This window comes from Leopardus geoffroyi, chromosome B4 (genome assembly GCF_018350155.1).
Source record: "Leopardus geoffroyi isolate Oge1 chromosome B4, O.geoffroyi_Oge1_pat1.0, whole genome shotgun sequence".
NCBI classification, from domain to species: domain Eukaryota; kingdom Metazoa; phylum Chordata; class Mammalia; order Carnivora; family Felidae; genus Leopardus; species Leopardus geoffroyi.
In genome coordinates this window covers 39160812-39176482 of record NC_059341.1, presented here as the reverse complement: position 1 = coordinate 39176482, position 15671 = coordinate 39160812, and the positions used below count along the sequence as shown (strand labels likewise).

Genomic DNA, 15671 nt, shown 5'->3' with positions numbered 1-15671 from the left:
CCCTCCCTGGGCTGAGAAAAGAGACATCTGGTTTTAACCAAGAAGATGGCATCCACCTACCACATCCGTGTTGGTGATCTTGGCCAGCAGATCTACCAGGGCATCACCAGTGAGCGAGCTCACGTCCTCATCCTGCTGGAGCCCACAGATGGCAGCTCCCACACTTCCAGTTGCAATCATCGATGGCGGGTACATGGCGAACTTAAAGTCTGTGAGGACAGGAGGCAGAAAGAAGGTCAAGGCACAGGAAGAATCTGGATCCGGGAGCTCCCCAGCTTGAAGATACTCAGATATAGGGTGGTGATAGGTCAGCTGCACAGGTAACCCCTTACCCCACAGACACGTTCTCTTTTCAGTCTTCCTTCACAAGATGCCCTTTATTTATTTATTTGCCATCCCGGTGGCAGGTCCAGAGCTAAAATGGGAAGACTGAGGCAGGGAAGGTAGAAAGCCTATCTGAGTGCACAGTGAATTCTCAGAGGATTCAGGTCCCCCAATCCCTCAGTCCACAATCCTGTGAGGGGTTAGCATGTGCAAGGGGCAAGAAACATAGTCTCCTCTGGGGGTCATGGCAGGAATAGAGGAGGGAGGTCTGAGACGAGTCCAAACAAGGTAACCTGTGTGCCACAGAAGTGAGACAGACCAGGGGATCTAGACGGTGGAAGGCAGGAAAAGTGTAAGTTGGTAAAATTTTATAAACAATAATCCTGATGTGATCTTGCCATATTCTGTGGCAAGTCAACAGGGACTGACATGGCCCATAACAAAACAACAGATGATTTCATTAAAAAAAGAAAAAAGGGAAGTGAGAAAAGCAGTAATGCAGGAGACAGTGCTGAGGGCCAAGTTTTGCACAATCCTCAACTTCTAACGCAGTGCCAAGGGCCCTCAGAATATTAGGAGAGAAAGCAGGCACCCAGTATTAACCACCGCATCACACGGATGACTTGGTTTAGATTTTATGGTTCTTGGGCCCTAAGATCGCATTTTCTTGCTGGAGAAAAAGAGAGGTTTGCTAATGAGACGTACACCAAGATCGATCGGAGGAGCTCAAACCCTCATCCACTTCCAGTTCTCCACAAGCAAAGAGAGGGGAGGCTCCTGTGAGGCCTCAGCATGGGAGACCGAACGCCTCAGTTTCCTCTGAGCACTCCCACAAGCTCTCAGGCTGGGGGATCGAGACCAGCCACTGCCCAGCCATCAAGGAGGAGACAAGGACACCCACACCTCTCCCGTTGCTGCTGCTACTAACTGCTAACTACCCACGTGTATAGTCCCTTCCGGGCTATGTCCCAGTTAATCCACACATCCACCACATAAGGTGGGCACGAATGCCCTAACGTTGCGGATAAAAAAGGGCAGACTTCTGAGAACTTAAACTGCCTTTACCAGTGCCTTATGCTGATAGGTTAAAGAGGTTCCTTCCATCACTCACTGTAGTCAGTCCTGGAGTGGGGTAAATCCTCCAGTGTGCTACCTCTGGTTCTAGCATCACTCCAGAGAGTTTACTGTACAGAGCAGTGCAAGGAGGGGGATGGGAGGGAGGCACAGAGGGAGGACATGGGTCACACTTCAAGTTACAGCATAAACATTAGGTCGAAACATAAAGTTCAACCTAACATTTCCCCTTTTACTGTAAATGCCCTATTACAACAGCATGTTCCATAAAAGCACTTTTATAGGTGACCCCATTGTCCAGTGTCAAGTTGGTGGTGTTGTCAGAAACACTGCTGGAGCACTGAACCACGCACACACACCTCCCATGTTGGCCGAATCCCATGAACAGAGCGAGCCTGGCCGCCTGTCAGTCTGTCTCTATCCTTGGCTTTCTTTCCTTCGCTCGCTCACTATTTCTACTTCTTGAGGGATGTATACTACAGTGTTCTGGCCAAAGCCTGCTGTCCACTAACCCCTTCAGTTCCTTCTCTAGCCCCATGGATGGTGCCAAAGTCGGCCTCCCTGCCTCCTGCTCTGCTGTAGGTCTCTTCCACATGGGCTCACAAGAGTGTTTCTCTGCCCAATAACCTCGTTAGCTTCCCCCTGTGACATTCATAATGCAGAGGAGGCAGCCAGCCCATGGCCTTGAGCCCACAAAGGCCCTGGGTGGGAGCATCTGGCAGGGAAGGACAGGAGGATATCCCTGGCCCTCCCTTTCCTCCGTCCCAGGCCTCAGACCGGGAAGCACACCTCATACGTGCCTGTCTTTTGTCACGCTGCTGCACGCAAAACTCACTTCCAATTTTAGCAAACTAATTAACTTCTAGAAGCCAGGGGGTATTTACAGGGTGGTCCTGGGGTGCAGCAGGTGCCAAGGTTGCCGTAAGGACTCTACGTCCCTTCTTGTTTTGCTAGGAAAATGCTGAAGGGCATCCTCCTAGGGATATGGTCCCCTGCCTCCTGGAATTGGGGAGCACCATGGACAAGAACACAGCTGCCTCTTGGCAGCTCAGACTGGGGAGTGCTCCCGCAGCAAGGGAAGAGCTGCCGGAAGCTGGGCCAGTCACTGCTCTGCTCCTCTGCCACCCACCACAGTGGCAAACCAGGGTCTCCTACTAGATTCCTGAGCACCTGCCAGGCTCTCCTCTGGGTAAATCCAAAGGAGGTGACATTAGAACTGAAAACCAGATCCACATTGTGGGACCTTGGGTGAGTCACTTCCTCCTCCAGTCCCTGACACTCCATCTGTCTAATAAAGGGTGGGGTTGGATCGGTGTTTTTCTGACTTCCAGTGTTGCAGCTCATTGTTGGGTCATGAAACCCATTTGTGGGTTGTTTTTGTTGCTGTTTAACGGAACAGAACAAGATAGAAAGTATCAGGAAGTAATCATGTAGTAGGAGTAAATATCCTCTTGAAAAACTTTTGTATCAGTCTGATGTACATTTATGTACATCCTGAGTTATGTTATAAAATGTATTTTCTTTCTTCACGGCTTAGGTCAAAAAGTTGGGAGACAGCAGGCTGGCTCATCTCCCACGTGCCTTCCAGCTCTACTTTGCTCTTCCTTAAGGATCTAGAAGAGCCACTCCCGAGAAAAGGACAAGCAAGAATCACTAGAACAGAGCATAGCTTCCGTCAGCCAACAAAGTCACGAGGCATCTCTCTCCACAGAGAGCAGTGCTAGTTCCTCACGGCATCAGGGGCTGCCCCAGGACTAGGCTCAGGGACAACCCCTCTCTGCTGGTGGGGGAAACAGCAGAGGAAGAAAACACCAGAATAAAACATCTGAAGGGTCGTGTCCTCGTACCAGCTCTAGTTAGCTAACCTCCACGCTCACCCGTGGAAGGTTTCACCCAGCGCATTCAGCCACTCCTGGAAACCATAAACTTTGGCTTGAAAAGTGTTCACCATATCCACTTGGGCAGGGGGGCTGGACAGAAAAATCAGACGGCATGCACGCTATGACCAAGAATACAACCTCCCAGAAACATCTAAATAAAAGTACATACATGCACATGCATGTGGTTGAAGCAGGAGGATTCACAGAAAACATTTTAAACTTTCCCGCAGTTAGATGGAAGAAATGGTAAGCAATTTTATAATACTTTCTCTTAATATTATTCTATTTCAGCAAAAAGAAAATACCAAGTAAAAATCTCTTAGAAATCTCTACATGTCTTGGTCAAAAATACCAACAGGTTGTATCTTGGTGCAGAGGCATATTCAGGGGCAAGGGTCTCTCTCTAGCCTCAGTTGCCCACCTCAAAAGGTAAGAGGTGACATCCTGAGCACCCTCCTTCCTCTGCAGCAGAGTGAGAGGCAATGAATTGACCAGTGATCCATTCTGACAAAGCACAAAGGGTTCCTCCCAGTTCCAGGCAGCTTGGATTAATCTGCCGCCCCAGTTGAAAAGCATAGTAATATAATACAGCACGGTGCCTTCTAAATGGCTAAGTACATACTACATGGGTAGCTTATAAAAAAACTTCTCAAAGAAAGGGGGTGGTCAAGGGGACAGGAGCATGAAGATACTTAGGAGGACACTCTCCGAGGGCATGAGAAGGATTTGGGCCAAGCAGCTGCAAGAACTGGAAGACGGAGAATGTGGAGGCCGATGACCCACCACCTACCAGCCGTGTGAAGATGGACAAGTTACCTGAACCCTATGAGCTTCCATTTTCTCACCAGCAAATTAGAAGAATAATTATACCCACCTGGTAGGGTTGTTCTGAGGACTCAACTAAAATGATCCATGTAAAAGCACTGTGCTTGGCTCATGGTAAGCTATCAAGTGTCATCACCATCACTATTCTGACCACGGGAACCTCCAACGGAACCATGAAGGGGAATTCTGACTGTTGGAGATTCTGTTTAGCATCGGCAGGGGAGAGGAGGAAGGTGCCCAGCATCCCTGGGCAACAGGCGGATGCTGACAGCAGGCCAAGGGCACCAAGACCGCCAAGAAGAAAGGCTCTGTGCCGCCTGGAGAATCTTTCACCGTCACTTGTGTTGTGGGTCCCAGAAATGACCTCACTGAGTCCCCGAAGCCTCATGCTGGTTTGTCAGGAGTGGGAGAAACTGAGGCCCCCATACGATGAATGGAATACAGAAGTTGGCAATGGTCTCCCCGATGTGCCCCGTATCCACTCAGCTGCGGTTTGCCCAGAGCCAAGAGCAATGCCCACATACCGGAAGCCTCTGACATGATGTTCCCCCCTCCCGGGGAGGTGGTGGAGGCAAGGGGCACACCTGGGGGAACCCCAGCTCTACTGGTTGCTTACTCATCCATGTAGCAGTAGTGGTGAGGTATTAATAAACCGTAAAACTCATCTGTTTCAAAACACTTCCTTTCACAAGTGAATCAATAAATTCTTGAGAGGTTAGGTGACTTGTCCAATGTCCAGTGCTGGGCCTGGGGTTAAGGTCGGGACTTCTGGACTGTAGACCCAGTGCTCTTTATAACTTACCAGAATGTGAACAGCTCCTCAAGGCCACCTCCCACATCCCACTAAGGAACACAGGGTGATTTTCCTATCAGAAGTGGGAGAAAAGCCCCCAAAAGCAAGCCCTAGCTCAGGAGTCAGAGAGATAGGTCCTAGCCATGGCACCAGTGATCTGTGTGGCCTGTACAACCCACTTAACCTCCCAAGACCACCAGAGGCGCTCTGGGGGCCCCACTGGGCTTCTTAATCTGGGCAAGGGCAGAGAGGGCTCCATATTCATCAACTCGCTATCTGCAGGTCTTGGTAAAATTTCGCTGAAGAAAGAGTTCTGAGCTAAGCAGGTCTAAAACCACAGATTAGATGGCCCTGCATGTAAGTTTAGTGCAGATTGTTTTGGCTACGATGTGGAGGCCTTGAAGTAGAAGAGTGATGGCCTTGCTTCTGACCACCACTAGGGGGCGGGAGATACTCGGTCTGAGGCTTAAGACCAACAGGGAAGCCCCCGTTTCCCATTTCCCCCATCTCTCCCCCTCCTCCCACCTGCAGCAAGGTGGAAGGTTAAAAGGCCAGAATCCCAGATGCTCATTGGCCAGCAGGTGATGGCCGAAGCACACACCTCACCTACCACCCCTGGAATAGGTTCAGCACACCCTGTCCTTGTGGGGAAGGACCACGGTGACATGGAACACTAATATAACTCCAAAGGCCTAGGTGGCAGGAGGAGGGGAGGGAGACGGCTGGAGAACAGCAAGCAGCCTACTCCTCACTCATTGTCCGGCCAGAAGGGAAGTGAGATAGCCCTGCCACACTGCTGGTCCCCACGGGGTGCGCTTGCAGAACTGACACTGTCGGCTGCCCACGTCACTTCCCCTCAGCTCCGCGCCCTGTCAGCTGTGGGGGAAGCACAGAGACAGGAAGGTGGCTTAAATTCTTCCCACCTGGCAGCCGCCAGGGCAAACCTTTTTGGGGTAAGGGGCCAACCCACCTACCTTCTCCGGGCCCCGGCTATAATTCTATCTTATGATAGAAGGTTATGAAACGCCTTTGGGTAAAGCCAGGAAGGCTGGAAATACAGCAGTTATCATCACTGGGGCTTCACTGGGGCTTCATTGGGGCTCCAGGGCTCAGGCCTCGGGTGGGGAGCCTTGGGCGGGGCTACTCAAGTGCATGCTGCAAAGAGCTAATAAGCAAAACACCCTGAGGTGGGGCCCGAGGCAAAAAGAGGGAGATGTGGGATACCGCGCATAGGTAGGGAGGTTAAGCACCTCCACCCCACCCCACACCAAGTTCAAACTCAGTATCATTGGCGTTTCTAGACTAACTGGAATCATCTGTTGAGCGTGAGATCCCGCATCAAGAATCCTCCAGTGCCAGAGTGTGATCTTGAGTCATATTAAACGGTACTTCTTTCCTCATTTGCAGACCTGGGGGACTCTCTACCATCACACCTACGAACAGGGGGACACTAAGGCTCAGTCCTGCTTCCCCAGGATCAAAAGCTCCAGGAAAGGGAATGCCAGGGGCTGTCAGTTATGAAGGTCTCCCTCTCCCTCCAGTGCCTTCACTAACCATGACTGGCCCAGAGAGGGACACCAGGCAGGTGGAGGCAGTCTCTCCTGCCAGAAGCCATTCTGAGATGGGGGGGGGAGGGGGGAGGGCATCTCTCTGCCTTGCCACCATCTTACCCTCTAGCCCCTAAGGAAAACTGCAGCCTCGCTCCCCTTCTCATGGCCCCTCTCTGCTCTCCTGCTCTCTCTTCCCCTTTCACACACACACATGCACTCCCCGCACAGACTGAGGAACTACTGCCAGCTCTTTCACAACCAGCTTATCCCATAAACTAGCCACACAGCCTAGAGGATTGGCTACCATCTCCTCCAGACCCACTGTTAAGTCTGCAAGACCCTGGCTACAGGTGCCTCTTGGGCTTCAGGGCAGAATATTCAGGATTGGGGGACAAGGACAGAGGCGTGAGGTGCAAGGAGCAAACTGGACCTTCTCGGTATCACCTACCTTTGGTTCTCAGTTACCTTGTGCCTGCCGCTTGCCAGACAGTCCCAGGCACTCAACCATTTGTCACACCCTGGCCCCAAAAGGGGGCATTTCATCTAACTGGAAGGTGTTTCCTCCAAGAAAAGTAGATCTGGGCTTTTATACCATCAGGCCATCCGGTATAAAACTCCACAAAGTGAGGATTCTATGTAACTTGGTCATTCATACAGACTCAAGCACAGATCAAGAAAGAAAAGCCTTGGGAGACAGAGCCATCCTTCCTAGACTCAGGAAACTTCTGAGGAGCCCCCTCTGCTCTGACCAGTCCACACCTAAGGCTTAGTACATGGCTGGTGGTCTTCATTTGGTTGGAGTTATTCCCTGTATCCTTTCTTAGCCCTTGCCCAGAGCTAGCTATGGCTCCCCAAAGGCAGTCTTCGTGACTTCCTGTGCCACTCCTTGGACCTCTGTCCTCAGTGCCTGAGTTCCAGCTCCTTATTCTGGCCCCAAAGTTGGCAGCCACCCCAAGGATCTGGGCAAGAAGGCCAGAAGTGAGGGGATGGGACCCCCAATTTTAGAGAATGGGCCTTTACAGAAACTGGGGATCTGCCCATGCCTGGATAATTCCACCTACCATCCCTACCCCAATCAGAGATCAGAATGGGGGAATGGGTGGACAGACCCCAAAAGATCTGTCAGTCAAGAGACAAGGTCAAAGCAGAATTCTGGCTAACAGCTGGGCAATGGGGGAGCTTCGGGTCAGAGGGTCGGGGGTCCTAGGGCTAGAGAAAAAAGGACTGGTTGACCCCTCCCCCACAGTGAATCATGACAATGGAGAGGAAGGGACAGCAGGGCCTGGGAGACAAAATGACAAGTCAATGAGGGATTGACCTCTAGGGCCCCAGGCCAGACAGCAAGAGAGGCGAGGAAGCAAAAGAATGGCTACTGTCTAAAAGTCAGCAAGGTATCCATGGGGGCTCTGAAGAATGGCCCCCTCAGGGCTGCAGGAAGGACAGCTTACTCTCTCATAAAGGGGCACAGGACACATTAACATGGCCATGGGCCCAGTCTGGATCTGGAAGGGCAGGACTACAGAAAACCGGTGAGAAAAAATCTAAGCCCTAGAATCAAATGTGGGTGGCTGGGAACCCTACATTCACGCCAGGGAAGGCAGAGAGTAAGGGGTCCTGTTGAATTGGATTAAGGCAGTTGCAACAGTTAAACATGGAGATGGTGGCATTTTCACAATTAGTACCACAACACATGGTCTACACGTTCCTTGGTTCATAAAGTACCTCTTTGCACATTGTCTCTTTCTGATTTTTGTTTTCCTAACCACCCTGAAAAGGCTGTTAAGATCATGTATCAACAGGTGTGTTTTGCAGATGAAGAAGCTCAAGTTCAGAGAGGTTAAGCAGCCGTCCAAGGTCATCCAGTGATAAGTAGCAAAGCCTGAACTTTTGACTGAGAACACAGAGCATATACACTATTGCATATTGTGTGATCCATTTGTACATACTTACAAATAACATGTAACAAAACATGGGAAAAAGGTAACCCAGGAGTCCCATCTCTAAAATTCAACAACTCTTAGCGAACTTGGGCTGAACCCTCTGGGTTCCCCCCCCCCAACTCCCCCCCAACCCCCCCCCCACCACAAAACAAAAGACCTGCCCAGTCAGTTCTTTACCTATGATGTCTTTACCTATGATTAAGGTTTCAGGGTCTCTCCCATGGCCACTACCAAGGAACAAAAATAGTAGAAACTGGCCAAGGCTCAGTTTAATGAGACAGTTGTCAAACCACTGCCTTTAGTTTATTAGGGAAATGCAAAGCAAATGGGCCAGTAAGAACTATGTATCAATTGTGGGATCAACATGGTGGGTGGAAAGCTTTTAATATGAAAAAGCCACTTGCGCTTGCTGGTAAAGGCTGCAACCAATTCAAAACAGCAGCACTTAAAGGGAGGGCATCAGAACTTAGTGCTCAGAAGGTGAGTCCTTGATGAGAGCCAGCCAGGTTCACTCCCCCATCCACCAGTTACCCAGCAGTAAGTGCCCTACAGTAAAGAGAACTCCTTCAACCTCCCTTACTGCTTATCAGGGCAGGCAGCGTATTTATCAAGACAGTGTTCCTTTAACCTATATTTGCCCCCACCCCCCCAAATTTCCTCTTGGCCTTATCTCCAAGCATCCTTTTCCTCAAAAGATTAAAGATTTAAACACAACCAGAGAGCAGTATATATAATCTTCAAAGAGCACTTTAGACATCATAAAGAATATTTTAACAGGCACTTTTTTTTTCCGCTTACCACACCTGTCCTCATAAACCATTTACGAGTTTAGTAGGAAAAAAGAATACACCAGCTCAGATAAAATAAAGAACACACAGCCTGGGCATGAAAACCTTGTACTCTAGATTACTTGGGACCACCCCTCTCCTGAACCCCTAAGCCCATGCCAGTTAGTACCCCCGTCAGTCTCTCCCTGACCACCCCCCCCCCCCCCCCCCCCCGGGGCTCTTCAGCCTGTGTCCCCGCCCCCCACGAGGCCCCCTCCGGCTCCAGCCTGCTCCTACCGGTAGCACACAGAGCAATGAAGGTCTGCGCATGCTTGCGGATCAGAGACAACTTCTCGCTGGGCTGGGGCAGCTTGCGAAGGATGTGCTCGATGAAGTCATGAGGAGTGACAGCCGCCAGGTTCCACTTCAACTTCCCCAACACCACCAGCTCCCACTCCTGATGAGGGAGGGAGGGAGGGAGACAAGAGTATAAAACCCAAAGGCTGACCTGGTGTCAGGGACCAGGGGCTGGGGTCCGGACCAGTTCTAATGATGTTCAGGAGGATGCTGCTGGATCCTGAGGTGGGCCCATTTGTCCAAGCCCCCCCACCCCCCACCCGCCCCCCAAAGCCTGGAAGTCGCTGGCATCTCTTCTTCTGCCTCAAATGTGAGGCTCCACCAAAAACAATGAGAGCCCAGGTAGCTGTTGCCAAGATTCTACTTTCTCCTAGTTCTTTTCCTCTTCGGCTCCCCCCACCCCCCCAGCCAACATGGACCTCCATGCGGTCCTGTTGCCCACCACCCCCCCCCACCCCCCGCCCAGAAAGCTGAACTTACAAGACACTGCCAAGGTCATTGTGGCCCTTAGGTAATAATTTATTGTACAGGTCTCTATCGCTGGATTAATAGTCTTTTTAATCCTCAGGGAAAAATGATGCACACAGATAAAGCTCAAAATAAGGTTCCTTGGCTCAACTCCTTGGCAACCAATTTGCTTGTAATTGGTGCCAATAAGTGCCACTTTTCTCAGCTTTAAAACTTTCCCCTCAACACATAATGCAGAAGTCTTGGGGAAATGACATTCGGCCAGGAGAGTGCCCTTTCTCCTACATGTTTCATAGGCCTCTGTCACCGAGACTGGAGGACCCACCAGGATGGTCATTAGCAACCCCATGCTGCAGCTGGAGATTGAACAGGGCAAAGTGAAGGTGCCTGGGCAAAGTCATGGAACCCCTCAGTCCAAATGCTGAGGGGGGACAATATGACCCCCTCTCTCACGGACTTCTCACCATTGGTCCATCTAGTGAAAATCCTTTTTTCTCCCTTACTGAGATACATTTGGGGAATTGTGTTCAGAGTCCAACAGGCCAGAAAGGAAACTTTAAAACTACGTGTGATCAGAGGGAAAACAGGCCTATCCGTTAATCATCTTCAGAAGAGACAGGAAGAGACCACCGTGCCAGTGCACGCTACTCCCCCATTCACCCTAAGAACCCCGGCTCTCTTCCATTTGCTACACCAGCAACCAGAGCCCCAGTCCCCTCCTGTAGCACTCATGGCTGTGTGATCTGAGGTGACTCCCTTCCCCTCCCAGAGCCTCGGATTTCTCATAAGTAAATAGGAGGATTCCTGTACCTCCCACCTTCTGGGATCAAGAGACAGGGAAAGGGGGACAAGGCAGGGTGCTTGTGAAGCAACATGAATTGGCTTGGCCGGTCCTGGAAAAACTGGGGTGTCCCAAAGAACACCACGACCCACCATCACGTTGAAACAAATGAGCCAAATGGAAGATTCATTTTCCTGGTTTCCCGTTGAGAAAAACAAACTGGTGATGAACTCTAACGACTTTTCCTTTACATGCTTTAAAGTCCCCCTTGGCTTTTTACAGAGGATTGGGGTTTAAAAAGAGGAAAAAAAAAAAAAACTGGTAAAATTACTACACAACCAGTGTCTTCTAAGATGGCTTGAAATTCCAGCCCTTTCTTCTCACAGGGGAGTGTGAAATAAACCACTCGTCTTGTACTATTATTAAAGGAAGCAGATCTCCCAGAAGAAAGCACCTTTCTGGGCCTCCCGGACCAAACCAGAAGCAGCTGAAATCTGGCAGCGGTTCAAAGGTGAAGTCATTCATGCCCCTCTCTACATTCCCCGCAATTCCTCCCCCATCCTTGCACATGTCTGCCACTAGATGGCAGCACAGCCCCAGAAAGGAAGGCCTTTTCACAAAGAGCTCAGTTCTAGGAGCCAGTCCTAGCCCTGTGGACTTTGTGCAGGCCTTCCCAGTAGGAAGGGGGAGGGGCGATCAGAAGGAGGTGGGGGAGGGGGCTCTTCCAAACAGTGCGGAGAAAAGGTGTGCAGACCACGGAAGGTGGGCTTGGGAACCACTCTACCATTCCACACTGCTGCCACATGGACGCCTTGAGTGTGAAGCTGTGGGGAAAATGAGTTAGACTGGGTGGGGAAAAGGTTTGCTGTTAGAAAACCTGAGTCAAGACAGGACCCCTGTCACCATACAGAGGTCATAGCCCGCCTCCCCGAGAACCAGGCCTCAGATTCCTCCAATTAAAGGACAAATTCTGACTTGGCTCAAATGTCAGTGAGCTGGTATTTAGTGAACAGCTACTATGTGCAGGTATCTTGAAAATTTATAGATAGATAAGACATTACCTTTGAACTCTGGATTCTTAGGAGACGCACCACAACACCCTTTTACCAAGGGAACACATGCCTACCATGTGGGAAGTTGAGCTATTTTCTCAAAATTCAGTGGTTGAAAATTTGGAATTTAATTAAAATGTGATCACCGTGTTCCAAGTCTCCCCTACACACACCCATGCATGCACACACACGCGCACGCACACACAAGTGCAAATGAATTCCCCCAACACAAATGTCGCGGGGATCTTATTTGTGGATGTAGCCTCAGGGCTTAGCATGGTGGCTGGCTCGCAGTAGGAACACAAAAAAATTCATATTAAAAGCGGTATCTCCTAAAGTGTGAAAATTCCAACGATGTGGTAATTTGGGATCCTAAGGATTCCTTTGGGGAGCAGTGGGCAGAAGCTTATCAGGACAGGAGAGAGCAAAGAAGGAAGGAAGAGCAGAAAGGGAGAAAAGAAAGGAGGTAGGCATTACCAGCAGCTCCTGAGGCTTGATGGAGTTGTCGGTGTAAATGCACAACTTCTCTGCTGTCAGAGGGATGGTCTCTTTGAGCTTGGAGGCCAGGAACATGCAGACAGCACCCAGGAGCTGCAGATGGGTCTTAGGAGTTGGGACCCCAGCCAAGAAGCGGTCCAGGTAATTCATGGCCAAAGGGAAGACCTCTTCTTCACACTTCTGTTCCTCACAGACCTACAATGGGAGTGGGGAAGGGTTGGGGGGTTGAGGGAACAGTGTCAGGAAAAGACAAAAAAAAAAAAAAATGAAAGGCACAACCTATGGAAACAAGCAAAAATATTTAATTTTTGAGTGGGGAGGGGGAGGGGAGTAGGCTATGTGATAAGAATAAAGAGGAGGAAAACGGGGTAAATCTAAATAGTCCATACGTGCTGGGGTATTCCCCAAGAAGGTAAAAAAAAAAGAGGTGAATTGAAGATCCGAAGCCAGGAGGCAAACAAATGCGCAGTAGCCGCCCGGCTCGGCGACGCTCCCTTTGGCTACTGACTTCTTTGCTCACTCTAACTCGCTCACACTCTCTTTTTTGGATTTCGTCATCTTTTCAAAAAATCAATAAAAATATTCTGGAGGCTCCGGGGGTCTTCTTCTTGGTCTCATTCGGATCCCCGGACCCTGCTCTATCATTCCCGACAATTGGAAAAAATGTCCGGGGGGGTCCCTGCGGCCCAGGCGCCGCTATTGGGGGGGTGGGTGGGGAGAGGTGGGGAAGAGAGGGGGAGGGAGGAGAGGAGGAAGAGCCGCAGCCTCGGCGGCTGGACTCGGGAGCATGGGGAGACGGTTTCAAAAAATAATGAAAAATCGAGGAAATATCCTAGAAAAGCCCTTTTGGCGTGAAAACCCCAAAGAGGATCCAGGCTTCCCGAAACGGAGGTTTCGGGTGCCGGAAAGGTCTGTATCTCGACCCCTGGGGCTTTGGATCCCGAGGGGAAACTTGGAGGGGTGAGCGCCGCGGCAAGAGTGTCCGGCTGCGGCCCACAAGGGCAGAAACTGGGGACCGTGGTGACGAGCTGGGGGAAAGCCGAGGAACGGGGAGCCTCCAGAGAGAGGCACGGGGGACTCTGACCTCTCCTTTAGGGGTGCCCCGACATCTCCCCCCACACACACCTCCTCCCCCCCCCTTCCTACCCCACCCAAATCTCCGCAGCGAGGAAACTGGAAAGCCAAACTGTAAGTAACCTTCCTGAGGTGGGGGTTGGGGAAGAGGGCACTATTACAAGTGGGGTGGCCGGAATAATGGGGTGCGCGGAGGGAGCGGGCGACGTTTCCAGCCTTTCCAACCGGAGTTTGCAAAGCAACATGGCGAAACCACGGCAGGTCCAGAGCTGTGCATACGTGGGCACACGGCTTGCTCGGCAAAGATTTGGAGCAAGGGTAAAGAAGTGGTTCTTTTGGGTTCCCCTAAAACACATGTTTCTTCAATGCGACTTCCGGGGCTCCTGAATTCTCCGGTTCTCTCCTCCTCCCTCCTCCCCCTCCCTCTTTCTCCCCCCCCCCCCCCTTAAGTGCCAACGCGGAGTCGCGACCACATGCGGGGACCTGAGGCTAGGACGAATTTTCTCTGGCTTTTGGGGGGCTGCTTTTTGGCTTTTTTTACGTTTGGGTCCCGATTTCACGCTCCTACTCCCTTCTTCACTGCACCGAAAGCAGTGGCGGCCTCGCAAAAGACAGGTCGGGCTGGGGGTGGGAAGAAGAGGCAGCCACATGCAGGCATACGCGCGCGGGATGCTCCCCCACCCCCGCTCCAGGACAGCCTCGTTTATCCCAGATTTTCCTCCTCCCTTCCCTATCCCCTTCCCCCTCCCCCAGTTAGCCTTGCATCCTGCAAGGAACAGAAATGAAGCCACGCGTCTCGCCAAAGGGCTCGGGGTAACCTCGCGCACAGGAGCGGGGAGGCGAGCGCGGAGCCTGCCCTCTCCAAGTTTTAGGTTCCCTGCGCTGGGGGTGGAGTGGGGGGGGGGGCGAGTATCCTATCTGCAGACCTACCTCCAGCATCCAGGTGGCCACCATCCTGCGCATGTAGGGCTGGATGTCCTTCTGCACGCATTTGAAGTAGGAGCACTGGGGAAGGTAGCGCTCCTCGATGGTGAGCAAGTTCTGCAAAACGCGGTCATCGTAGAGCAGGTTGGCGTCCGGCACGGCCCTGCGGACCGGGTCCACCTCGCAGCACAGCAGCTCCATGGCCAGCCGGGTGCCCGCTCGCTCCCTGCTTTCTCCGGACTGGAAAATTGGGGGGTTTTGGAGGGGGGAGGGGAGAGGGTTCCCCTTACCTCCTTCCTTTGGCTAGGTAGGGGGTTTTCGGGAGAAAAGTTATGGGGCAGAGAGAGAGAGAGGCTGAGGGAGAAGAGAGGAAAGGGATGGGCGGTGGGAGAGGAGAGCCTCGGGGGCTGCTGACTCTGCCTGCCCTCCCCTTCAAACTTGTCTCGCTCTCCCCTGCTCGCTCTTCTCTGCTCTGAGAGGCAGTGACGCAAACTGGCTGGGCAGTTAGTTCTCCTCCCTCTCGCCTCGCTCCCCTCTCCGGTTCCTCCTCCCCTTCCCTCCCCTCCCGTCCCTCCCCTCCTCCTTTCAATCTCTCCCTCCCTCCCTCCTTTCCCCTCTTGTTATTAAGGAGAACAGCAGCTGGCCCGACCTAACTTCAAACGCGGTCCCCCGCCCCCCCACCCGTCTCCTTAGCTCTCCGAGGCCCTCTCCCTCCATCCAGCCCGGCATGCCAGGGGCCCCGATAGGGGAACCCACAAAAAAAACCCACACCGATTCCTCTTTAGTCCCTCTAATTTCGCACATTCTGTAGGTTGTATCATGCCAAAATACGACCAACTTGGGCTTTTTCAAAATTGATCCTTACACTCCTGCCCCTGTATGTAAGATCCGAGAATGACGGGTAGATTACTGGAAGATGGGGTAGGCTCGTGCAATTTTGAAACAGATCCCTTAAGTGAAAAATAAGGAGAGCGATTTTAGAAAATAGCAAGCTCGGATATCCAGAGATAAAGGTTATATCCCGGACGTTTAAGTTCCTGATCACTGCAAGGCTGTTTCAAAAGTCCGATTAAAGGGACCAGAACAACGTCCCCCCCCCCCCAGCCCCCACGCCCGCATTTGTGTGTGGAGAGGAAGAAGAGGAAGGGGTGGGTGTTTGGAGGGAGGGGGCAGCTTCTTCGACGTGATAGAATGTGACCCTAGAGCAGAAACCAGCCCATTCTTGGGGGCGCTACAGGCGCCTTGGGGAGCAGCGGAGAGACGCCCAGGGCTGCCGCAGGCCGGCGGGGGGCGGGGGGGGGGGCCGGTTTGCAGGGCTACCATTGGTTCCTCCGCGGCCGGCGGCCACGCAGGAAAAACCCGCT

General features: G+C 51.8%; 1 protein-coding gene and 1 long non-coding RNA gene across 5 annotated transcripts in view; one reads left to right on the top strand and one right to left on the bottom strand.

The window, feature by feature from the left end:
* The window catches only part of CCND2 (cyclin D2), a 30627-nt gene extending 15777 nt beyond the window's left edge, over positions 1–14850 (bottom strand). The window contains exons 1-4 of the mRNA XM_045465058.1: positions 14314–14850; positions 12289–12504; positions 9451–9610; positions 61–209 (exon numbers count right to left, since the gene is read on the bottom strand). Of these exons, the coding sequence (XP_045321014.1) occupies positions 61–209; positions 9451–9610; positions 12289–12504; positions 14314–14508 (720 nt within the window). The 5' untranslated portion in view covers positions 14509–14850. The remainder of the gene's footprint in view (positions 1–60; positions 210–9450; positions 9611–12288; positions 12505–14313) is intronic.
* LOC123591186 overlaps positions 12872–15671 on the top strand; it is a 66339-nt gene continuing 63539 nt past the window's right edge. For all 4 annotated transcript variants that reach the window (XR_006709156.1, XR_006709155.1, XR_006709153.1 and 1 more), the window contains exon 1: positions 12872–13218. This is a non-coding gene — a long non-coding RNA (uncharacterized LOC123591186). The remainder of the gene's footprint in view (positions 13219–15671) is intronic.